At 41.7% G+C, this 25,821-nt stretch overlaps 1 protein-coding gene across 2 annotated transcripts in view; it reads right to left on the reverse strand.

Annotated features, from left to right (window-relative positions):
* Window positions 1-25,821, reverse strand: part of LAMA4 (laminin subunit alpha 4) — a 143,664-nt gene that overhangs the window by 73,094 nt on the left and 44,749 nt on the right. Inside the window, exons 3-8 of one of the 2 annotated variants that reach the window (XM_049652930.1) lie at window positions 24,148-24,272; window positions 18,977-19,057; window positions 8,682-8,896; window positions 6,683-6,757; window positions 4,736-4,887; window positions 2,720-2,830 (exon numbers count right to left, since the gene is read on the reverse strand). In XM_049652930.1, the coding sequence (XP_049508887.1) occupies window positions 2,720-2,830; window positions 4,736-4,887; window positions 6,683-6,757; window positions 8,682-8,896; window positions 18,977-19,057; window positions 24,148-24,272 (759 nt within the window). Of the gene's footprint in view, window positions 1-2,719; window positions 2,831-4,735; window positions 4,888-6,661; window positions 6,758-8,681; window positions 8,897-18,976; window positions 19,058-24,147; window positions 24,273-25,821 lie in introns of both variants that reach the window. The other variant, XM_049652929.1, reaches the window with a different exon arrangement.

A 25,821-nucleotide genomic window follows, 5' to 3' on the forward strand; every position in this document is an offset into this window, starting at 1 on the left:
CAGCACTGAAACTGAGAGCGGGCCCCCGCCTCTTCTCCTGCGTGTAGCCTGGCACCACTCAGACTTCGAGCATGGTGCCTGGGGAACACGGGAAAGTAGAATCTTGACTTAGTCTTTGGCACTTTCTTACAGACATGACAAGCCAGTGGTAGAAGGGAGGTCGTTTTGAGCACCGACTATTTGAGAATACAAAATGCCTGGGCATCCTTTAGGGGATTCCCAGAAGTAAGGGAGTAGGAAAGGGCTGTAGACTTTTTCAAAAGAGGGCTAGGACGAAACCAGTTAACTTAGGTTAATGTAAACTGTGAGATTTGGGGCTCATGAGGTTTACGTGACAATTTGCAAACGGAGGTATTTTCAAGTTCAAGAGGCAACATTACTGTGATTAAAAAAAAAATCATTGTGGGAATGAACCCACAGTGAAATCTTTCAATTAGTTAATTAATTAATTAATTTCATTTTAAAGTTTATTTATTTATTTTGAGAGAGGCAGAGACAGCGTGAACAGGGGAGGGGCAGAGACAGAGACAGAGAAAGAATCCCAAGCAGGCTCTGTGCCACAAGCTGTGGAGTCTGATGCAAAGCTCAAACCCATGAGGAGCGAGTGAGATCATCACCTGAGCTGAAATCAAGAGCTGAATGCTTAACTGACTGAGCCACCCAGGCGTCCCTATCCTTCGCTCTCTTTAAAGGTAAATATTAGTTACTTATTTGGTAGAAGTCTTTCTAAGGCAAAATTTTCTTAAATCCTTCTAAGAATCAATCATGGGCTTTTTTGGACTAAAGGATTGAAGGATGCTTGAGAAGTCATTAAGACCAGCTCTGAGCATTCGTTTGGAAATCTTTCAGCAGTCTCTTACACCATCAGGACTGTTGTCATAGTTAGAAGGACCTTATTTTCAATAAGAGTTCTTGGAAATACCTGAAAGTTTCAGTAGCTTTTTCATCAACCTTTTGCTTTGGTGGTCTCTTCTTGGTGCCCAGGAGCCTTTTCTACTGTGATATCACTTAAAAAAAAATTTTTTTTTAATGTTTTTATCTATTTTTGAAGGAGAGAGAGATAGAGCATGAGTGGGGGAAGAGCAGAGAGAGAGGGAGACACAGAATTCGAAGCAGGCTCCAGGCTCTGAGCTGTCAGCACAGAGCCCGATGTGGGGCTTGAACTCACGAACTGTGAGATCATGACCTGCGCTGAAGTCAGACACTTAACCAACTGAGCCACCCAGGCTCCCCTCTACTGTGGTATCACTTGAAAGCTCGTGCTATTTTCTCCCCATGAATGTCTGCATTTAGGTTATACTGGAAGTGGAAAATTTGTACAACAAAAGGATCAGTCAGTCCATGTCTGAGCTGTGAGAGGAACTAATCTTGGGGAAAATATTTTCACAAGAATTGAGACACTGGGCAAATTCCAACCAAGACACCAGAAATGAAAAAGCAGTGAGTTTTTCACAAAGATTTCTTTCCTAGTATTTCCTTTGAAACTTAAGAGATCTCACTGCTTCCTACCTATGCTCATGCTTGGATTTTAATATGCACAATGCATGGGACTGAGGGACCCAAGTTTCATATACATTTCGAAGTAGCTGTATCTTCCAAAGATCCAATTAGAACAACTCATGTTTTTAGAAGCCTAATCTCGTAAAAGTTTATGAGGTCCAACATCAAAAGAGATGGCCAGAGTTAATTTTAACCTTTATTTTTGTAGAAAATAAGAATTATTTTTCAAAGAGATCTTCAATGTCAAACACCCATGTCTAAAAGTTGAAATCTGAGTACATTGGACAGCCCTGGTAGAGCATAATCAGGGGAAAAATGTGTCAAACATTTTAATACGTAAAATATGGCACCTGGTGGCTTAGTTATATTTTTCCTTATTAGTACAGATGATGGATATTTTTCCATTAGGCTCCTGGGGAGTGTATTTAATAGTCTTTCATGTTAACTCTGTTCTTCCTGTTTTCATGTTTTTCTTGTTCATTTGTGAGAGCTTTCACAAGTCATATTTCCCTCAATGTTTTTCTTAGTCTGGTTGAATTCTTAGTTTATTTATTGTTTCACTGGGTATTTGAAATTTTATCTTGTCAACTCTATTACCTTTTTTAAATTATAATTCTTCATGCTATATTTAAATGTACTGTTATTTCCTTTCAAGGTTTAACAATGATTTCATTTTGCTTTCTTATGGATTTGAGATTTAAACTCAACTCTTAATCTGTCTGGAATTTATTTTAGTATATGTTATAAAGTGAAAGTTGAAGGTGATTATTTTTCCTGTCTAACTGCAAAATTGCTTTCTCAGCATGGTTCTTCTTTCCTTTTATTACTTAATGGATCCTTTAGCAAACATTTAAATTTCATATTCTATATAGTAAAGTTTATTTCTGGGCTCTCTACAGCTCTTAGCCATAAAATGTTAAGGCAAACAGCTGACCAACCATCCTAATTGAAACATCTATCAACCATATTAACCAGCAACAAATACAATGGAAGTTCCCCGTAAACATAGTTTTTCAAGGAAAGTCATCAAAACGAGAAGAGACTGTAGAGACCAAGTATATTAACTTTCTCCACAGATCTTGCCTTGATTTATTTTAAGGCACATGGGTCACTGCATTTTTCCTTCATTGTGTTAAGCTTCAGTCGTTTGTGACTAGCCAGGCTCACGCCGCCGGCTAAATCCTTTCTCTGAAGGCACTCCCAGACACTGAATACCTACCCTTTCCGCTAATTCCTCCACATCAGACAGAAGGCTTTTCATTGTGTTCTCAGCATTGTTGATTTGTATCTTTCTTAGGACATACTGGTTTTCTCTTTCTGACAATTTTGTCTGTGGAAAAGAAAAATGTTTTGAAAAAAAAATCAGTAGATGTGCATACCAGGCTTTTAAACATATACATACAACGCTTTCAGTGTAAGGGGACTCAGAGTAGAATGTGAGCTTCTGTTACCAAAATCGTGGGGTCTGAAGGCTGCTGCCACCTCGTATGAAGGTTGGGGTCTGCACAAGGGTTCCCATGGTCTTCAGAGCTGAAGTTCTACGAGCTCTGCTCACTGGGCCGGAGACCCTGAACCAGGCTGTGCCGGCCATGAAGAAAGGGCATCTTTTTCTAATTTCACAAAAGTACCGTATAGACTGGTGGAGGCCCAGCGTGTGTGATCTTTAAAATTTCCATTTTGGCAGACCTTGGAGGAAATGATCAAGCCATAAGGATCAATGTAATGTAAAATGGAGTTTGGAAATTCTCTTTCTTCTTTTTAGTGCAAGGAGAGGGATTCTCTTTATTTTGGACCACTTTCCCTTTCTCTCCCATTTTTGCGGAGTTTGGTCCAATGTAGCTTTCCTTGGACTACTTTGGAGAAAGCCTTTCGATCCTGGCACAGGCGTCCTGTCCTGTCCGTTATCATCATACCTATCTTGATGTTGTGCTGTTGAGGAAAGAGAGTTCAGGCGGTATCATGAGGCCTGTGTCTGGGTGACTCCTCGGAGAAGTACTGCCTGCATGTGTCCAAACAGATGAGTTTGGACAGGAATGATTGCTAAGTTTGGAATAGGATGCTCACTAAGAGTCCATCCAGCTCTACAATTTTGTGATTTTTGGTTTGCTTTACAGTTTGCATATTTGGCCAATTGCTGTGGATGCCATCTATTTGCACCTCTAAAAAGTAGAGTGATGAGCACTTTCTTTTTTTTTTTTTTGTAGTGATGAAATAATTTTATTTTATTTTATTTTATTTTTAATTTTTAATTTTTAATTTTTTAATATATGAAATTTACTGTCAAATTGGTTTCTATACACCACCCAGTGTGATGAGCACTTTCTATGGTGCTCTACTCTACATATATCGCTTGCTGAATTCTCGCAACAACCCATAAGATGGGCGTGATAATTATCCTCAGTTGAGAAAACTGGAGAACTAAGAGGTTAAAATAACTTGCCCAAGGTCACGTAACTAGTAAGGGTGAGAGCTGGGATTTGAATGCAACCAATCTGGTTTCAAAGTTTATGCTCTTAATCATTATGCTAAGTTGACAAACAGTAAAAATGTGTGCTGGCATTAATTCTATTCTTCTTTCGGTTAATTATCATTGTTTCAAAAAACGTCTGTTGGTTGTGATAGAAGCCAATGATTTAGAAGGGAAAAATACCTCTTGAAGTTTAGCTGTATAAGCACTGTTATAATCTACTGTTTTTGACTGTTGTCAGCCTTTAACTGTTTATCAGATATTAACCACTGGACCTATGAGGAGAGCCAGGGCGTGTATGTCTGTGTGCTCCAGTGTGTGTGTGAGTGTGGGAAAATGAGAGAGACTGTGTGTCTGTAAGAAGGAAAGGTAAGGGTGGGAGGGAGAGAGCAGGAGAGAGGTTTCTAGAGAAACTCCCCAAAACATGGCAAATTGAGGCTAAGGTAACGGTAAGTTTGTGGGAAGGACCTGAACGATCAATGTACAGCTTACCAAAGAAGTAAGAGTGTTTTCCTTCCCTCAATAGTTTGGTAGATAGATACTCCTTGTTTTAGTTATTTTATTTAACACCTTAACTTCTTTTATAGATGGCAGTCTTTGGTTTAGGTTGAAGTTCATGGTTATAATCAACGTTTCATAATTTCCTAATCTAACAATCCATCTGTAATAACAGCCATGGGACTCAGATGATAGAGGAGATAGGAGTTCTAGGACAGATCGTGCAAAGCCAGCATGAGATACAGCTGAAGGTACAACATGGCTGCATACTTTGAGGAGGTAGATGGTGGAGTTGAGTTCATTCACGTGCCTATGAGCAGCGGCTCCGGATGATACGCTCAACAGACCCGATTTGCTTTCTTCAATAGAGAGTGCCGCTAACCGAAGGTCATCGATCAGATCCCAGATGCACTTATCACAGCCTGGAGATAAAATGGACGTGTTATTTCTTTAAAACTGAAAGTCAGCCAGGAAGCATGTGCGCTAGTAGATCATTATGTGTACTTCCTCTGTTAATATTATTATTATTTTAATCTGAAATTTATTGTCAAATTGGTTTCCATACAACACCCAATATTATTTTTATCTTAGGGGTGCCTGGGTGGCTCAGTCGGTTGGGCGTCCGACTTCGGCTCAGGCCATGATCTCACGGGCCGTGGGTTCAAGCCCCGCGGTGGGCTCTCTGTGCTGACAGCTCGGAGCCTGGAGCCTGCTTTGGATTCTCTGTCTCCCTCTCTCTGTGCCCCTCCCCTGCTTGTGCTCTGTCTCTCTCTGTCTCAAAAAATAAATAAATAAATAAATAAATAGATATTATTTTTATCTTTGTGCCCTGAGGAGCTGTTCTGGGTCACAGAACCAGTCCTTACACTCGAAGCAGACGAGAGTCTAAGATGACTCAAACTGTGCATCAGGCACGATCCCCACTTAAAACAACAAAACAACACATGCGACAGGGAAGGAGGCTAATCTGGACTCTCTAACCGCTGAACTGAAAGAAAGGAAGCTTAAAAGGGCAAGACATTTGCAAGATGGGTGGGTAAGGAGAAGCACTCCCTCCACTTTTGCTTAGTGGTGGGACAGCCCTCTGAGATGGCTCTCTTCCTATCAGGCTTTGGGCTTCTGCTTGGTGCCCACGGGTGAAGACCCCGCAGTTTCTGCTCCTTGCAGTTGGAATTGGAGTTCCTCCCACTGCGTCGTCACCCCCCGGAGGCCCAGCGCCCCCTTGTGGCACACTCAGAAGGACAGCCGACCATGCTTGGAAACCTGTCTTGACCTCATTTTGAAACTTTTCTGTTCCCAATTATCTTTCCCCCAGATTGTCCCCTTTTCTAAGGAACCAATAAATGAAGACTAAAGGGTTAATAGTTGTTAATGTGTTAATTTGTTATTTGAAGTTTAACATGATCTTACTGATAGGCTATCTTACAGGAATAACTCCCCAGCCAGCCATGAGGCAGCTGGGCAGCCATTTTGATCAAAGGCTTTCTAAGGCAAAGCTTCTTTAAATCATTCTAAGAATCAGTTTTTCTAGACTAAGCGCTTGAAGGATGGTTGAGAAGTCATTAAGACCATCTCTGGGCATTTGTTTCGAAGTGTTTCAGCAGGTTCCTGCACCATGAGGACTGCTGATTTGAATGAAAGTAATGACAGAGAAATCCAGGAAAGTAAGATGACAGTTCCATTCTATAAGATGGGAATATTTTATTTCTGGTGCCACTTCAGTTTTGGAGTGATTTGGGAAAAGCCACTCGAATCTCTTAGTGTCTTGGTTTCCCTAGTGTTGTAAAGCATTGTCTACCTCACTATCTGAGGACTTGAAGAGATAATATAGAAAAGGGAGCCAAAATGAACTCGGTCACTGGGAATTGTGTTTCTGCCTGTGTTTCTGCTTGTGTTTCTGTTCTGTGAATTGTCTGCCTTTACCCACTGGGTAAGATGCTGAATTTAAGGGCTTCATAAAATAAGTTTTCTAAAACAGAGCTGCTTAAATGTAAGTCACCCATTTGCCAATTGGAATCAAGCAGAGCGTTGAGTATCTTTCGCTCAGGGTTTATTTGGTGGAGGCACAGACAGGGTTAAAGCCGGGAGTGGGACTTAGGCAGTTTCTAGAGAGGCTATTGCATAGCTTTTCCTAATCCTACACCTGCAGCACATTAGAGAGAGTGGGGTTAGTCAATCATGTACTGTTATTTTTACTTATGGTTGGGCAGTCCATGCCTGTAGGGGGTTCAAAACCTTCTTCCAAGCACTCTCCGGTTACGCTGTCACATGGGCCTCCCCCACAATTGCACACTGTGGGAAACAAAAACAAGAGGTTAGGGCTTCGTTTCTTAAAATGCTTAAAATATGGCAACGTTTTCCTGGTTTCTAGAAATACTGGCTATCAGTATACAGTTCTTCCAAAGGGAAGTAATTATATTCTTCTTTACCACCATGTAGAATCCATGAACTAGAGATTATTCCCCTCACCCGGTAAAGCCCAGCCTGGTGAGATTTTCAAAGGTGGCCCTGGGGCAAAAGTAAATCTGAATTTTCTAGGACTCTTTTCCCCACTTTCTGGGATGCTGACATGACTGTGCAATTGCTTCAGTCCAAAAAGATCCTGGTAAATTTCACAAAGTACAAAACGATCCTGGAACCCATCATTCAGCTGGAATCTGAGAGCCCTCCTTTCATCGCAAACTGATTCTCCAGTTTAATCCAACTCCAGGGTTGATCATTGCCAGGTGTGAGGGAGGAGCAGCCCAGAGGGAGGGAGGGAGGAGGCTCAAGAGCGATTCTTGGCTCCCACAGTGCTTGACCCTTGGCAAGTCTGACTCCAAACCTCCATCAGTGGGATGGCTAGGAATAATGTCGTGGAAAGAATTAGGAGCATATTTACATGAATTTAGAAGACCTGAGAGCCCACTATTAATCTACTGATGATTTTCAAAAACGCCTTTTGGAAAAAAACAAAAGCAAAACCCTAATCTCATCAGGCTGTTCATTTTCCACTGAGTTGCTCAGTAGGAATCAATTTGTAATATTTAAAAAGGATTTCCTAAGCTATCTATGCTGGCAATAAGCTGGAATAGTGTTGTAAATTCTCCCCCACCTCTTAACTGTCTTTACAGAATAATCATAAAAAATTAGCTTCAAGGGGGAACATGCATTTATCACATTTCAGCTGTTTAATGTTCCACAAAATGTAGATTTGTTAAACAATTCAGCAAGATCATGCTTTGTTGCTTCTAACATCACCATCTTTTCTAAGAGTGATCTGCATCTATGTAGTTTAACAGAAGTTTAAAAAAATCTTTTGAGAATCAGAACATCAATGTCTAAGGCTTGGATTTTGCCAACATCCTTTCTGATGCCTGCTTTCTCTCTTTAGTCTGACTGGACACAGAACTCCTCTCTTGCTTCTGTCATTTCTGGTTTCATGCCTCTGTGCACCTCGCTTTCTTATAGACACGTTTACTTTTACTGTGAGTGCTGCAGATCATATGTGTCTTCTTCTCAGCTTTAGACTCTTCTTAAAATCTTTGCAGGTGGGAATCTGTTTCGGTAAGGGGATTCCAGAAGAAGCACGCCACAAGAGCACAAGGCCTGTGTCTCGCCCTCTTTCCTCTCAAAGTCACAGAGTAAGAAATACTCACTCTCAACCTTCCTTTGTTCCTAAAGGAAGTCAATTCACTTTTATTTCTGAAGAGTTTCACTCTATGCAGCAAATTGATTAGAGAAATCATGAACGAAATTTGTGCATTTCAGTCTAACTGCAGTTTAAGCAGGAAGATTTCTTATACTATATCTGCAATATTTACTCGGACAATTTGAGGAACTTGGGGGATGACTAAACTGTACCCTTGGCTTGCTAATCTGTTTCACTAAGAAGTCAGTTTTACTTCTTAAAGCTATGTCCAGCTTCCAGAATAAGAAAACTGATGTAAATCTTGTAACTTTTCATTCAGAATTCTGGTGATAGGTAATCCATGAAAGTCTGGCTTACTCCTTTGATAAAAATTGGAAGAATATAAGGCAAAAGTTCACTTGTGTGAGTGTCTCATGGTTTAATCTACCCATGAGCTAAGGTACACCAGTAGCCTTGATAATATCTACCCTGGTGAGTATGGGATGCACATTCCTAAGAGTGCACAGTGTCCTGGAAAAGTGACAGTGGGACACTTGCAATATTTTCCCAACATCGATCCATCTGAATTCGGTGTATGTGCTGTACCTGCGCAGTTCTTGGCGACCCTGGCATCCCCATAGTAGCCAGGGGCACAGCGTTCACACTTGAATCCTGTGGTGTTGCGTAGGCAATTCCTACACTGGCCGGTGACCTCGTCACAGTCTTCAAAGATCAGGTTGGGATCTGAATTTCCACTGCAGTCACATTTCTTACAGGTGCTTCCAATCAGCAAGGGGTTTCCATAGTAACCCGGGGCACATCTAGAGGAGAAATCACAGGTTAAAAATTTAGCAGCCATAGTTTTTCTTGTCTTTTATCTTCTTTCCTACCTAGAAGACAGTGTAGTGAATATATGTGGATTGCTCGCCTGGAATTCATTCCCTTTATTGCAGCTTCTTAATAGGACCAGACTTTGTTTTTAAGGAACCATTCTTCTCTTCCCTATTGGATTGAAGCCCATTTAGTATGATCAGACCCCCAGATGCAGGAATGTCCAGATATGATCAGTGTGTGGGCATTTTTCGTCACCCTAATGATTGGGGTGCATGGCTGGTATATGACCGAATGGTACAAGATATGCCAAATGTACTGCAAGAGATGTACCACTGGGGCACAGCTAAGAATTATCCTGGCCAAAATGTTAATAATACCCTTATTGAGAAACACTGGTATAAATCACCATCTGCCTTGCCATAACGAATTGTTCGGATAACCTAAACCTGAGCCAGTTAGTGCCTGGCATTGTCCTGGCCAAGACAAGTTGGCTCAGGAGTGATCTAGTCGGAGTATTATAGCTCAGGGCTTTTAGCTGAGGGTTGTGGGAAGGCATTCTCTCTATCCACAGGTGAACATAGAGGCAGGTAGCACTCAGCTGGCAGCCATCTTGTGATGGCAGGAAGGCAGTGTGAAGATAAAGCAGAGAGCAGGGCTGAGAGTACCACACATAAATGAAATTGGAGCCCAGATGGCCATTTTTGTGGGCATTTTAGGTATGTAAGCCTATAGAGACCAGGCACCTAACTGCATTCGTTGTGAGGGCAGAGCTAGTGCCTATGGTCATGCCAGCGGGGCCCTTAAGGACAGACCCCAGCTCAGTTGGAGAGTAGAGACCAAAATCCATCTAGCCTTTGCTGGCCTTGCCAAGCTGTGCCCTCTGGGCGGAGCTGCTTCTACTCAGAAGAAGAAATGCCTTCTCTACTTTTCCCAAAGGTGCCTCACGGGCCAGCAGAGGAGGCCCTGCTTGTGAGTAGTGGGACTGCAGGCTCCATCCAAGGGGTAGCTGCTACTCAGCTCCTGTCAGCTCTTTCTAGATTATAGCCTTGAGGGAACTGTGTTGCTAGATCTTTCTATTTTTAAAGAGAAAAGCTGAAGTGTGGATTTTTATGTGAACATACAATTTTGAAAGTTTGGCTCAAACTTTGTAAGAATACCGTATGAGCCAAACTACACGTTTTCTGGCTGGCCATAGGCTGCTCTTTGCTGTGACCTTAAACTAGTGTCAAGACTGGCTAACTGGGGCTGAAGATGCTTTGGGAGTGGCTGGAAAGAATGTGTGGTCACCCCTTCATGGAGCTGAAGGTCAGGTGCAGGAGTGGGTTCTGATGTGAGCGAGAAAAAGAAAGGAGCAGATGGAGGTATCTGTGATGAAAGCAGAGGTGGGGGAAGCCGGTGTTGGCTCCAGATGCAGGGTGGATTGCGGGCTGGAATGGGGAGACCACGCTGGGGTGTGGAGAGCCTGGGCTGGGCGTTGGCCTTGGAGAGGAGAGTGGGGGAGGACTTTCCAAGGAAATCAGGAAGACCTGGCCAATAATAACAAGACACTACCTTTTTAAAAGGCTTTCATGATTCAAAACATTTGAAAAACAGAGAAAGGAAAAAAAAAATCACCTGTAATCCTACGATCCTAACAAAATCACTGTCCGATATTTTGCACATATTCTTCCAAGCTTTATGTCTCAGTTTTTTGGTGTAGTTGTAATGATGGCGTACGTTCAATCTTTATGCCCTTTACTTGCACCGTACCTCATGGTTTCACCGAGGTGAGTTTAGTTACCGCACACACCCGGGAGGTAGGCCACACAGGCCTGGCATTCTGAGGCTGAGAGGCTACTTTGCTTTTCCAGGCTCATATAGCAAGGAATTCACAGCACAAGACCCAGACCTTCTGACCCTGATGTTCTTTCCTTCACTCCACCCTGGACCACACTGCTGCTGCTATAAGTGGATGAATGAATTCACCCAACAGAGGGACAATTCATGTCTATTTTATGTAAGGCGTGGAGAGACAGGAAGAGGAAAAACACACAGCCCGTGCCCTGAAAGAACAGGAAACAAATTGAGCATAATTATGCATAAAATCATAAACTCTAGAAATCAAGGTCTACGAAAAAGATAAGAATGAATGCAAGCACCACACAACCCACAGAGCGACACCCCCCTAAGAGGAAATGTTCAGTGAGTTTTGTTATTCATACTCATGTCTTTGCACCTTTGATTTACAGGTTCTCTGGTTCCCAAGCCAGCACAAATCATCCCTCTTTGGAACACATGGCTGGATTGAATTTCTATCCTTTGCTGCAGTTCACCAGAGAGTATTAGACTCTTGGTCCCATTAAAATGGGACTCAGACCTGGCACCTCAATGTACCGTAGGGAATCGTGAGCTCTGGGCGTGGGACCTTGCCCAAGCTCACAGAAGTCAGATGACACTGACTTTCTTTTCTCTGTTGAATTCCATTGTATTTGATCTCCATAGGTTGTCTCTTGGTCTTCCACGAGAGAAAAACCGAATTCTCTATTCTGTAAGTCAGAAGCTCAATCACAGTGGAAACCTACTTTGAGTTTCAAGAACATCTTTTGGTGGTAGGTTCAGATGCAATTCTGAAGTCATAGTCCAAACTTTAACTCTACAGATTTTATAGAATAGACATGCAAAGGTTTCTTCCTATAGCACTCTACAACCCCTTACTTTCATAGACAAGGAAACTGGAGTGTGGAGAAGCTAAATAATTTGTTCATTACTGCAGGGCTCAACCCTATGATGGGACTCCAAGCGTAATACCCTTTCCCCCCACAAGTCTGATATTAAATGAATTAGCTAATTGATTAGCAATTATAATAATTGAATAATCAAATGCTATCAATGCATCCAATTCCTGCCCTCAAATAACAAATAACAAAGGTTCAAAAGGACCAGCAGTTGGAATTAGAGTCAGCACTGGAGCCTTGTACCCCGTAGTCTGGTTCTATTTTTTTTTCTCCCATAATCTCATTTCTAGCTTTATTAATGACTTGATTCACTCATGGAAAATGGGCTGATACATTTACAGTGTAAATGAGAGAACAGTGGCATATGAACATTGTCATTTCAGTTAGTGATCACAGTATTTAGGCAAAATAGAAAACAAAGAAATATGTTTTAGGAGAAAAAAAAAAAGACTTTGACCAAGACCTATTGTGTTCGGAATTTTTGGAGCTCTTTTTCTCTCCTCTCTTCTTTCTCCTTTGCTTCTCTTACTAGGGCCATACAACTGTCACTGAATACCTTTGCCAAGGGTGCCAAACTCCCAGGTGGCACAGTAGTCTTTCTGGGAGGGATGCCATTCTATAGCTGTCATTGGTATTAAATTAAATGCTGAAAAAAAAGAGCCCGTTACATAGTAGATGCCATATAAATGCTTTCTACTTCTCTATGAAACACTGATAAACAAGGCTAGGAAAATGTAAGTAACCCACTCAAGGTCACAGGATAAGAATCCAGAAGTGGAGCAAGGTAGAGAGGAGGGAGTCATAGAAGAATTCTATGTAGATAACAGAGGGTGAGTTTGAAAAAACATAGTGCCTGCAGAAAGAATAAGACTAAACCCTGGAATCCCAAACTCAATAAATGTTGGCTTTCTTTTCTTTCTCCTCTTCTTTATTCTTCTTCTCTCTTTTTTTTTAAAGTTTATTTATTGGGGCACCTGGGTGGTTCAATCGGTTAAGTGTCCGACTTTGGCTCAGGTCATGATCTCGAGGTTCGTGAGTTTGAGCCTTGTGTCAGGCTCTGTGCTGACAGCTCAGAGCTTGGAGCCTGCTTCAGATTCTGTGTCTCCTTGTCTCTCTGCCCCTCCCCTAGTCATGCTTTGTCTGTCTGTCTCTCTCTCTCCAAAATAAATCAACTTTTTTTTAACTTAAAAATAAGTTGATTTATTTTGGGGGGCAGGGGGAGAGAGGGAGAGAGAGAATCCCAAGCAGGCTCTATGCTGACAGGCTCTGTGCCAGACTCAATCTCATGAACAATGAGATCATGACTTTAGCAGAGAACGAGAGTCAGACACTTAATTGAATGAGCTATCCGGGCACCCTTATTCTTCCTTTTTATCATCAAGGCCATTATCAACATCATCACTGTCATCATTATTATATCTGTTGATACTATATTCAGCCTTTCCTGTTAGGGCTTTAGGGTCCCCTTGGATTTGCTTGAATTCGGTCCATTCTTCTCTCCTGATCCTTAAGCAATAAGATCCACATGATAAGTCCTCATACTATCTTAGTATGTCTCTCACTCCACTGCAAAATTGAATGGATGAAGGAATACAATTAAAGCTGCCATGGGGGACAATGTGGAATACTGAGGTATTGGGATCATCTACATTTTTTTAAGTTTACTAATTGATTTTTAGAGAGAGAAAGTGCATGAGCAGGGGAGGGGCAGAGAGAGAGAGGGAGAGAGGGAATCCCGAGCAGGTTTTAGCGCAAAACCTGACTTGGGGTTTGATCTCGAGAACCACACATAACCTGAGCCAAAATCCAGAGTCGGACACTTAATCACGTGAGCCACCCAGGTGGCCCATACCTGAAAACTTGGGATTGTGGCCCATACCTGAAAACTTGGGATTGAACATCAAGGCTCTTGGGTTTTGTTTTGGGTTTACCACTAACCAATTGTGTGACCTCGGACTAGGTCTCAAGGCTCTGTGTCTCAGGCTTCTCGTCTTTTCAAATGTACTATATAGAGCAGAGGGAAAGTCACACTGGGATGAAAATGAAAATTGCAAAATTGCTGGCTATGAGGCTTGCACATTTTATACTCATTTGCATCACATGGTAACTTCCATTTGCAACCTCTCTTCAGCCAGAGGGCAGTGTCTTAACTCACTCAATTCTGTGTTACCCTCTTCCATTTTCCTGGCACGAGGAAGAGTAGGAGATCAAACAGGCCATGAAATGACTCACTCTCATCACTACAGGTGCCTTTTTAAAGGAACATTAAAAGTACCGGTATTGTTTTTCATTTTAAAACAAAAGGTATTACTTAAACAAATATAACTGAGTGCCTACAACGTTCCAGATACTGTGATGGGGGAAGAGTCGTAGAGAAATGAATGAGATGCCACTTCTGCTGAGAAGCTCATAGTTTAATAGTAGAGACTGAAAAAGAAAACCCAAATGTGTGATTTCGAGCATGTGGCTTATCTTCTCTGTGTCTTACTTTCTCCCTCTATAAATAAGGATGAAAACGGTATCTTCTAGGATTTTTTTTTAGGTTTAAGTGTGTCATTGTATGCAAAGTGCTTACAACACTTTCTGGCACACAGTAAGCATTCAATAAATGTATTATTTTTATCGTCACAGTCGTCATCTAAATGCAACACAATGTGGTGAGCTCTACAGTTGGTCTGGTGGATTTGGGGAGCAGCGGCTCCCACAGGTGGAAGTTAAAGTATGAGGTGGGAGGAAGACGTTGGGAAAGAGCCAGCCCGGGGCCAGGGCAGGCTTAAAACATGGACCTCATTGTAAAAACAAGTGTATTAGAGCTGTGTTGCATGGTACAGTAAGAGGTTCGTGTTTTATGCTTTGGACCAATGTTTCTCAAACTTAAATGCAGTGTGGGTCCCTGTGGAAGGCAAAAGATTTTCCCAGAATACCTCTGCTAGTGTTCATTTAAGTTATGTTTAAATCTTTAAATAGTTCAAACATAATACAAGGTAGAGAAACTCCTTATAACTATGGCTCTTATACATCTTAAAAACCAAGATAAATTTTACGATAAAACACAAACTATGAAACCAATTAACCAAGACGATGGATGGTGTTGTCTTGTTGCAGCTGAATGGCTCCTTGCAACATGGTGTGACAGAGGATTGTGTGAGCTCAACATCTATGCCCTGCCATGTGTTATGTGACGGCTCAGTTTGTTTTGATGTCATGCCATTTGGCCTCCAATTGTCTGTCATGTGTCACTGACACACCCCCGGCTGTTATTTTCTCCTCAGCTCTGAGGCAGATTTCCCTTTATTACAAAGTGGTTCTACAGAAAGTCCAGAACATGTTTCGAGTAACTTTTTCCTCGAGATTATCATGGAAATTAAACACCGAATTAAGAAAATATTCACTGAGTCCTCATGAACCCCACAAATATTTCTGAGGACACCAGGGGTTCTTGAGCTATAGTTTGAGAAACAGTGTTTTATATAATGCAGGTGTGGGATAAGAGGTGGGGCAGTAGTTTGCAGGCAGTGAGAGGATTGGCATGAGAACCCAGCAGAGTCAAAAAAAATAGGTATCCAGGCCTCACCCATACAGGTTCTTTTTCTGTGGGGCATGGATGGGATTTGGGGATGGAATCCAAGGTTTCCAGGGGATCTTATATACAGTCACATTTGAAAACCATCCCTTGATTAAATGATCTCTAAGTACAGAAACACCTAGTGTTTGAAATAGATAGACATCCATACAAGTCAGCAGCATATTTTGAAAACACCTCGTGGTTAGGTCCAAGTTCATAAATACATTGAAAATATAGATTAGATGAAGCTAAACTGGGACAATTTAACAACTTGACTGTTAAACTCAAAACAAAACACCCCCCTCAGTCCCAGGGTCAAACACAAAGCCAAAGCAGTGAAGACTTCTCCCTTCCCAATGACCCAGCCCTCTCTGTGGGAAAGAGATCACTCCTTCCACTGCCCTCTTGAGGAGCCTTTGCTTATCCTTCTATTTGGCATTTCCTTTCTTCTGCCTTGTGATGAATGGTGTTTGGGTTTGTCTCCTGCTCTAGCCTTGATTTTCACTGAGGACAAGAGACCATGTCTTGCTTGTTATCATGTCCCTGTCCCATCCACCAATCTGCTGTGTGGTTGCTTCCATTTTGAGGAAGAGTCCCCCGGATTTTTGGTGTAAAAAGTCAATTTTGGTGTAAAAGGCCTGCATCCACTCTCCTTAAAAGAGCAGGGTGTAAGGAAAGGTGGACAGGAGAGAGGAGACAAAACAGAGAAAGTTGCTCAGAGTGATTGTCCCCCAATGCAGATGAAAGGCCTTTGAAGGGGCACTTATTTCCAGCACATTTGTTGCTGCAGCCTCCTGTTAAAGGGAAGCAGGTTAACTGTGCTTCTCCTGAATATCAGAGACTCATCTAATTCATTAATTGTCAAAGTTTAATGTAGGAGACCTTTGGGGCACCTGTGTGGCTCAGTTGGTTAAGCGTTTGACTCTTTATTTCAGCTCTGGTCATGATCTCATGATTTGTGAGATCGATTGAGCTCTGTGTTGGGCTCTGCAGCCTGCTTGGGATTCTCTCTCTCTCTGCCCCTACCCCTCTCACATGTGCTTTCAGTGTCTCTCTGAAAATAAATAAATAAATAAACTAAAAAAATAAAATAAAGTGGAAGACCTTACAAAGACAATTGGGAAAAACAGTATTGGCATAGAGAAAGAATCCAGATTTGTAAGCCAAACTGTGCGGGTCCTGGTGCCCTCACTTAGCAGTGTTGTGACTTTAGACCGGGCCTATCACCTCCCTTAGCCTCAGTTTCCTCATCTGCAGAATGACAAAATAGCACCTGCTCTCAGGGTGGTTGTGAGGCTAAGAGGTGAAGAATGTAAAGCAAGGACACAGTGGACAATCAACAAAGGGCACTTACCTAGTTCAAATCTATCATTTCTGGCTAAGGAAACTGAGATTCAGGAGAATGAGCCAGCTTGTTCCCAGGCACACATTATGCTGGTGGGGGAAACTGGACAATGGCCACCATGACTCCTACAGTCACCAGGTAATTTTTATTGAGCATCTCTTAAGTGCCATGTGCCATACCAATAACGTCACAGTATCACCTCACAACAGTCCTAGGAGGTGGACATTTTCATTTTCTCCATTCTGGAGATGTGGAAATGGACACTTAGAGCTCAAATAACTCCCTCAGGAGGATCCCAAAGGGCTCGCGCTGAGAGACAAACTCAGCCAGGCCAAAGCTACATCTCCTCAATATTTGACAACTAGTGCTCTCTCCTTGATCCAACCATTCCAGATCCAGGAGAGGCACCGGATCTAACCAAGACTTACAGGTCCAGGAGCCTCCAATGTGCATCGGGAGAGTTATCATCTACAATCCTACTTCTGAGGAGGGCATGCTGTCCTGTCCATGCAGGCCCCTTACCCTGGCTGACAGAACCTCTATCTGCACCCCTGTGCAACTTTGCAGGACCGAGCCCTGAGGCACAGAGATTTCTTCACTTCTGGGAGGGCTTGCATTTGGTCAGCATGGCTCTATTTAAGGCCATCCCAGGGGCCAGCGAACACCCATTAGCTGGTAATACTGCTCGATCTCTGTCAGACTAAACAGAGTTTTACCTCAGACACTGAGGGGACAAAGTTCCATCCCTGGCTGATTAACAGTCCTCTCTGAGCCAGAAAGTGAGCAAACCAAACCAGGTGCCTCATATTCCCGAACCCCTAAGTAAGAAAATACGGAGTGTGTCACAAACATTAATTAACCAAATGTCTATTTGTTCCTCCCGAGGTATAAAATCCACATGCGCCATCAGCTTTGACTTTCCATCTTCCCTCGTAGCAAAAAAGAGAAAAAATACCTTTAAAAAGTCTTCAGTAAGAGGATTAGCTATGATTTGTACATTTAATAATCATAATAGTAATGCCCTCCAAGTATAGAGATTTTCTCTGCACTGTAGACACTGTGGCTTTTTAAAAAGAATTCCGGAACTACTCTTTGAGATGTAGAAGGTGATTTCTTAGGAAGTAAGATGGTTTATCATTTAAGGTTTACATTTTGAGTCCTGGGCTGGTTTGTGAACTCAGGGCAGTGGGAGCACGCTGCTGGGAGGTGAGCATGTGCCGATGTTGGACCAGAGGTTTGAGAGGTACCCTGTCCTTCCCTCCCACATCATCTTGCTGCCTAAAGACAATGGGGAGGCTGACATTAATAACATTTCTTTTTTTTTTTAATTTGAGAGAGAGCAGGAGAGGGGCAGAGAGAGAGAAAGGGGGAGAGGGAGAGAGAGAGAGAGAGAGAGAGAGAGAGAGAGAGAGAGAGAGAGAATCTTAAGCAGGCTTCATGCTCAGTGCAGAGCCTGACTCAGGGTTCAATCCCACGACCCTGGGATCATGACCTGAGCCGAAATCAAGAGTTGGACGCTCAACAGACTGAACCACCCAGACCCCCCTGGCATTTCTCTTAAAAATAAGAAGCCCTCTCTGTAACACTCTTTTAGCAAAAATCATTTTATTTGAGAAAACTGAGTAGCCTCCAGGTGGGGAGAAGGGGAAATGTCTTGCCAGGAAACCATGCAGTGGGACGCCTCACAACTTTAGTCACCAAAGTCCTTCTTATTTAAGCAAAGCCAAGAGCAACTTAAAAAAAAGAGTGTTAGATGTCAATACCAACAGGGATTCAGAAAATCCGAACTCTCACGAAATTTGTTTACTTTTCAGGGAAGGAGACGGTGTAAAGAATAGACTAAAAAGTTCATGCTTTTTCAGTGTATTGCTTTACTGACAGAGGATTCACTTTTTTTTTTTTCCTACTGAGGAAAAAGCCTCTCTATTAACACTGCTGATTCTCAATGATGAAGAGAGAGGAGTGTTACCAAAACCATCTAAAGAATCTTTTCAAAATATAGATACTACTTTTCCTCTCCACCTGACCATTTATCCTGAGATGTGGTCCTGATCTGGACCCTTAGGGAGCATTTTTTTTTTTAAGTTTATTTATTTTGAGAGTGACAGAGAGAGCACGAGCGTGGGAGGGGCAGAGAGAGAGGGAGAAAGGAAGAATCCCAAGGAGGCTCCACACTGTCAGCACAGAGCCAGACTCAGGCTCATATCCACAAACTGTGAGATCATGACCTGAGCCGAAATGAAGAGTCAGACACTTAACTGACTGAGCCACCCAGGCTCTCCTAGGGAGCATATTATTATAGCTCTATCTGGGGCATCCCCCAGGAGTTCTGAAATGCGATCCCTCACTCCCTCCTCTTAAGACGCTCTGGCAGAGCTGATGAGTGCCAAAACAGAAAGTTTCCTTTGACCCACACAGAAAACAGTGAATTTTATTAGCCTACCTTTCACAGTTAGGTCCAGCATAGTTTTCTTTACAAATACACCTAACGGCTCCATTTTTTCTATAGCAGGATTCTGCAAAACTAGAAATACAAGAGAATATTAGAAGTCGATTCCATATATCACTGAAAAGATTGTCTTAACTTTTAATTAGGTTATCTCTACTTTGGTCCAGTCAAATTCTAATGGGTGTGGTCATTTGTTTTATTTAAGTCAAATCTTCCTTTCAGGAAAATTTAGACCAGCAGTCCAGACAGAAAAATGCCAAGATGCCCATCCATTGGTGAGACCATTTCCCAGATCCACTTACTTCCACTTACTTATTTTGCCATAGAAGCACTTAATTATTTTTACTTGAAGCAGTGGGAATTTCCAGAATATATATATATATATATATATATATATATATATATATATATAATGCAAGTCTCAAACACATATTCTAAAGCCAAAAATAAAATAATCAAGTTATTTTATGATATTTACGAGAATTTCTTGTTATTCTCAGCATTTTCTGTGTATACATTTGAAAGTTGTTCCCTTTTTTCTGCACTAGATCTCTTCAGTTCTTCAGGGTCATGAACCACTTCTAAACTATACTCTATAATCTCCACTGAACCTTCTTTTCTTCATTGCATACCTTAAAGATTGAGAATTAAGGGGGCAGGGACCGGCTGTTTTGATCAAAGTCAAAAAGCAACTACACAAGTAATAAATAGGACCCACAGGAAAAGGATTCGTGTCCATAGAAATCCTTCTCTTGATTACTATTTTTGTTTGCTTGTTTGTTTATTTGTTTTTTAGATAATACAAATTTGGACACAGGACAGAAAAGCAATAAAAATATTGCTCAACTCTTAAGGCGGGGGAAATAGAATATAACTCACCACGTGTTTGGAAAATTTTACATTGACACATGAATCCATCCATCTGAGGGGGGTGTGAAAAATTTTAAAGACTTCTAAATTAATTTTGGCTTAGGTACTGTGCTATCAATGGCGTGTGACCTGCTGTTCTCACATTCCTGCATGCATTAGCAATTTTACCCTAATGGTCTTTGGAGGAAAGCAAATGGATGTGTTTGCTTTGTTTGAAGACATTTATAAAATCAGTCAGAAAACAATATACACTTGTCAGTGAAAGGCAACATCCACAATTTATTTTTTCTGTCAGTTTGGCTAAAAACATTTCAATAAAATTACATTTCTTTGGCTTTTATTCTTCATTTTGCTTGTTCTTATTTTTCGGCCTACTTCAAAAAACACTGTCAGTCAAGAGTCCAGAGCATGGACAAACCCTCACGCATGTTTCTTTGAAGATATCACCCTTCCCCCCACCCCCTGCCCCCAGCAGCTTGCCCATGGCTTGAAGGACTGAAGCATCTGCCGGTGTCTGGAGTCGTCTGCCTTTAGCTAATGTCCTGCTGTTTCAAACAGATGACATTTTCCTTAATTGGAGCCATTACCGTGGCTACTGGTAGACGGCAGGGGTGGGCGGGGGGGGGGGGGGGTCTGGCCAACTCAAAAATAAATAAATGAACTCTGTGCAAATGGTCCCTGGGAATAGCTGTGTGACCATTGGTCTCAGTGGAGGGAGACTCAGAGGCAGTCACCAGCCACTAAGTTCCTTTTTTGTTGTTTTTTATCAGCATTAATTGTTTATATTTTTCTTAGGGTAAAGTCTGTTTCTGGCTAGGGAAATGAAAACACTGAGCCGTTCTCAGCCCACATTAACAACCATGGCGCCCTCTCCAAGTGGAAGGGAGCCTTTGTCCTTGGAAACCTTTATGAAACCCTAAAGAAAAATAGATTCAGCACTATTTGTTTACTTACCTCCCCTGAGCATAATTTCTTTGCTTTCTGATGTGGCTATTGTAACTGGAAATCCAAATCCTGGTCTGGAGGCTCAATTAGAAGATCTTGCAAAGTGTAATTTGGATTCTATTAGGTGACTTTTTGAGCTCAAATAAAAGTTCTGGCACTTTAATTTTTATAGAAAGTAGCAGTATGAATTTTTTTAAAAAGCTGAAAGGGGCAGTGGATATTCAATTTTTGATGAGATATTTGACTAGTATCTGAGATTAGTTAACTAAATCTCTAATAAGGCCATATCAAAGGCTAGAACCATATAGGATCCAGGCAAATTTGTCCTCCTGTGACCACAGATTACCCGCCTCCAGCCCTCAATCCCCACCTCCCTGTTTGTAGTCAGTTTTCCCCGCACAAGGGATCCAGGAAGTTGAATTGTTGCCACCTCAGAGGAAGCAAGTCTCCCACAATTTCCCCACACCTTCACACAATGTCTTTACTTATATGGGGGTGGGGGAGGATATAATTTTGCTTTTGGGCTGATTTTCAGCAGGCTTTTCAACTTCAATGGTGTGCTTTAGAGGTCTCAGTTTTCATATCTGTGAATGTGTACCTAACTGCTGGGTACATTCCCTAAGCTAGTCAATTGCTCTTTGAACCCGGCTCTGCTCACACATCCAAAGAACATGTATGGAAATGGTGATTCGATAGCAACTGTTTCCTCCTCCAAGACAGGAAGCTCATCACCCAATTGGCACGTTCTGCTTTATTTACTTGAAAGAGCCTTTGGGATAGCTTCCTGGTCAGCTGAAATACAGATAACCTGGCTCAAATGGTAAATGGTCATTTGCTTCAGGAGCTTCAAAATGTTGCTGTATCTTTTTTTAAATATGTATTTTGAGAGAGAGAGAAAGAGAGAGAGTGGGCACGAGAAGGAGAGGGGTAGGGGCAGAGAGAAAGGGAGAAAGCGCCCCAACTCAGCAAGGATCCCTGCTCAGCAAGGATCCCTGACCCGGGGCTCTATCTCCTGCCCATGAGATCACAATCCTGAGATCATGATGGGAACTGAAATCAAGAGTTGGACGCTCAACCAACTGAGCCACCCAGGCACCCCAAAACGCTGCTGTATTTTGACCTATTTTAATGAAGGCAGGACTTTTTGACTGTTTTGTGTACCGCTGTGACCAGCGGCTAGTAGTACATGAGTGGCATGTAATAAATAAGTGTGTGATAAATATTTGTTGATTGGATATAGACAAACTTCTCAGCCCATCAGTCCTTTGGAATGAAGTTCCAAAAGTCTCTTATCTCAAGACATTAATGTCATAATTTAGATAAGAAAGTCTCGTCATGTGAATAGGGCAAAGAGTGCAAAAGTCAGATAATACAATTTAGAGGAACCACTTGGGATTGCCTTTCTAATTAATCTTTTAGTTTCTAAGGAAACTGCAGCTCAGAGCTTACAAACCTGTTTTCAGCAGATGAGGCTACATAGATCTTTGTTTACATGGAACAATGAGGGGAATCTGTTATTGCAAAGTTGGAGATTGGTGTGTTTAACGAAATAACTACAGCTTGGCAAGAGAGCAGGATGCTGAAACAGCTCATCAGATATGGTTAAGACTAATGTTTGGGAGCAGAATATTAATGAACAATTAAGGAATATGAGACAAAGGGAGCTCATAAATCAGGACACACTTGGGTGAAAATAACAGAACATTTAATGTTTGAGGTTTCTACTCTCCCTCTCAGTACTATCCATTCTGCACACATTAGTGATACCATGGGACATGAAAAATCACAAAGTAAGGCTTGAAGTAGGTTAGTGGTTTCTAAGGAAAAATGGGGCTGTAAAACATCTGACTTCTTCACTGACTGTCAGACACATCAGAGGATTCGAACAAATCACAAGCTTTTAGGTGAAATGTTAGCTGATGTTGGTGTTCAATTAAGAAAAAAATTAAGAAAAAAATGTCATCTTTTTTCTCTTTATAAGAAAGTGTGTGTGTGTGTGTGTGTGTGTGTGTGTGTGTGTGTCAGACATTCAGGCCTTTTTAAGAGTTATTTTATATGCATTGTTTAATTTAATCTTTACAACATCTATCAGCTAACTATTATATCTAAACAGTTAGAACATTGCCTGGCACAGAGTGAGCAAAATGTTAGTGTTAAAAAAAAGTACAAAGTATGTGTTCAATAAAGCCAACAGCTAACATACAGCTTTCTGTATGTAAAACACCAACTCAAATGTTCCACATGTGTTATCCTTGTCCAACTCTATGAGGCAGATCCTTACACCAACTGAGGAAAAAATAAATGAGATCAGAGCAGATAAAAGGAATCAATGAATGGAGCCATGATCTGAATCTAGTCTCTGACCCTAAATCCCATGGAAAGTGAGACAGAGGGAGAAAGTAGCTTGCCTGAGATCCCACAGTTATTTTGTGCCAAAAGAGGGATATGAACCTAGGTTCATTACTCCTTCCACTTGTGGTATAAGAAAAAAATATGTATTTGGTTTTTGTCTTGTTCCTGGCACAGAGCTCCTAAAGCTCTTGGAATTTCCTGAGTGATAAGACTATTGTTTGTTATTCAGAATGAGCCCCTTTCAGTCCTACCTGAGTTTATGCTAATGAGGTGACACTTGATGGGCCCCTAAGTAGATTCAGGATGGGCTGGGGGCATCTGACCAGAGGAGAAAACTACTAATTAGAGGGTTGGAACTTTCAATCCCATACTTCCCCCAACCTCAGGGAAGGGGAGAGGGGATAAAGATTGAGTTTTAATTACTGATGATTTAATCAATCATGACTATGTAATGAAACATTGATAAAGCTCTTAAAAAAATGAGGTTTGTGGAGCTCCTGGGTTGGGTGAACACATTCATTTTCTGGGAGGGTGATGTACCTGGACAGCAAATGCACAGAAGCTCTGCTCCCTCCCATCTCCCCCTCCACACCTTGTCCTAAGGATTTCTTCAATTTGGCTTCAGTTATATCCTTTAGGAATAAAATTGTAATCGTAAGTACAGCACTTCCCTGAGTTGTGTGAGTCATTGTAGAGAATTATTGAGCCTGAGGGGGTGTTGAGGCAACCCCTAAATTTATAGTTAGCTGAGTAGGTATGTAAGTAGCCTAGGGACCCTATTTGTGGCTGGCTTCTGAAGTGGGACCTAATCTATGGGCTAATTAGCTCTAGGTAGTTAGTGTCAGAAGTGAACTGATTGTAGGACACCCACTTGGCTTCAGAGAATCAGAGAAATGGTTGATCTCAGGAAAACCTGAGAACTTTGGATAGAGCAAAAATAAAAAAGAAATAATTAAGGGGATAAGCAGCAGAAGGGAACATCTTCTCTCAGAACTTACTTGGCCATGTGGGGCAAAGGACAGGGACATGGCTGGCAGAACCGGGGTGCTCCCCTGATGGAATCTCCGATATAACCATCTAGACATTTCTCACAGTGCTCTCCTGTTGTGTTCCGCTGGCAGTGCTGTGAGGCAAAAGATAAGGAAAATTGGCAAAAAAAAAAAAGAGAAAGAAATTTTATACACAATATATGTGGGAACCAAACAGTACTCAAAGCAAAGAGGATGTCAGGCTGATTGAATAAATGGTCAGGACAAAGGAGGCATGTTGGCTCCAGTCAATGCTAGAAAGTGTGAACAGTGGCAGATGACTTCACCCTGAACTTCTGTGGGTGCACTAGCAGCCTGAGGAGTTTAGAGTTTGTGTGCAGAGGGGAAACTCATCAGCTTCTCATTTCAGTTCAAAATGATAATCAGAAGGATCAAACTCTGTGCGAGAAACATCAGTTTATTGACTTGGATTGAATATGAAATGAAAAAAAAATCCCTCTGATGTTTACCCATGACAATGGGAACAATTTAAGGATTTATGGGCAAAATATGTCAGAAGGAAGCATAGATGGAATAGAAGGTAGGTAAAGAATGCCCTGCTAACGGGTTGGTGACTTGGATAGTGACATACAAGAAATACTATGCCGGCTTATTTGTATGATTTTTCCATTTGTGGTGAGGAGAATGGAAGGAAAAGCACCAAATGGGCTGATTTTTCTGCTTATAATGCCTGTTCATCTTTTAAGATCTGTACATGGCCTTGAAACCTCCAGGAATTCCTTGTGATGTCCCCTCCCGGATCCTTCCCTCCTTCTACTACCCACACTGTACTGTTATTCTTTGCTCCCAACCTCAGCAGCCCTTCCCCCACGTTGTGCCTCTCAGTACCGTACTGCTACTAACTCAAATGAAGGACGTACTCAGTAGACTGGAGTCAACTCAGCAGTGACAAGTTCATGGATTAATTTCTGCCTAGTACTCTAAAGAGTCAGTGATGCTAGTCTCATAGATTTCTCCAACAGGACTGAACTGGGTTGTCCAAGGCAATGGTATTAGCACTGTGATATTTTCAGCTTTATATCCCCCAGAGTGTATAAAAGTCGAATAGCGTTTTCAGTGAAAAATTATGCTGTTAGAATTAGAATGTCATCAAAGAGACACCCTCCTGTTTGGTCCATTCCCTTGGTAACATCTGTACACAAGATCTTCAACAGACAAAGCTTTTTTCAAATAATGCTCAATGGAAGAACCTTAGGGAGGCAGGATTGAGTAGCGGTAGTAAGGTGAACTCTAAGCTCTTTATTTTTGTCATTGTGTTCTATGTTGAAGTTCAAAATGGACTAATAATAGTGAAGTCCTGCTCTAAACATTTCATATGGATTAATGAATTTAATTCTTACTATAATTCTAAAGTAAGTAAGTTACTATTTTTTCCCCATTTTACATACGAAGAGATGGGAGGCACAGAGAGGTGAAATAAATGGCCCAATAAATTGTCACACAGAAGGAGGCAAAAGTGAGATTCAGACTCAGGCAATCTGGCTCCAGAGGCCAGGCTGTTAATTCCCATATTATACTACTTCTCCAATATGTTAGACAAAAGTCTCCTTTCCCAAAAGAGTCATAAAATGACTACATTTTATGTAGGTATCATAGAATTTTACTAAGAGTTTGGACTTGGAA

The sequence above is a fragment of the Panthera uncia genome (genome assembly GCF_023721935.1).
Source record: "Panthera uncia isolate 11264 chromosome B2 unlocalized genomic scaffold, Puncia_PCG_1.0 HiC_scaffold_24, whole genome shotgun sequence".
Lineage (NCBI taxonomy): Eukaryota > Metazoa > Chordata > Mammalia > Carnivora > Felidae > Panthera > Panthera uncia.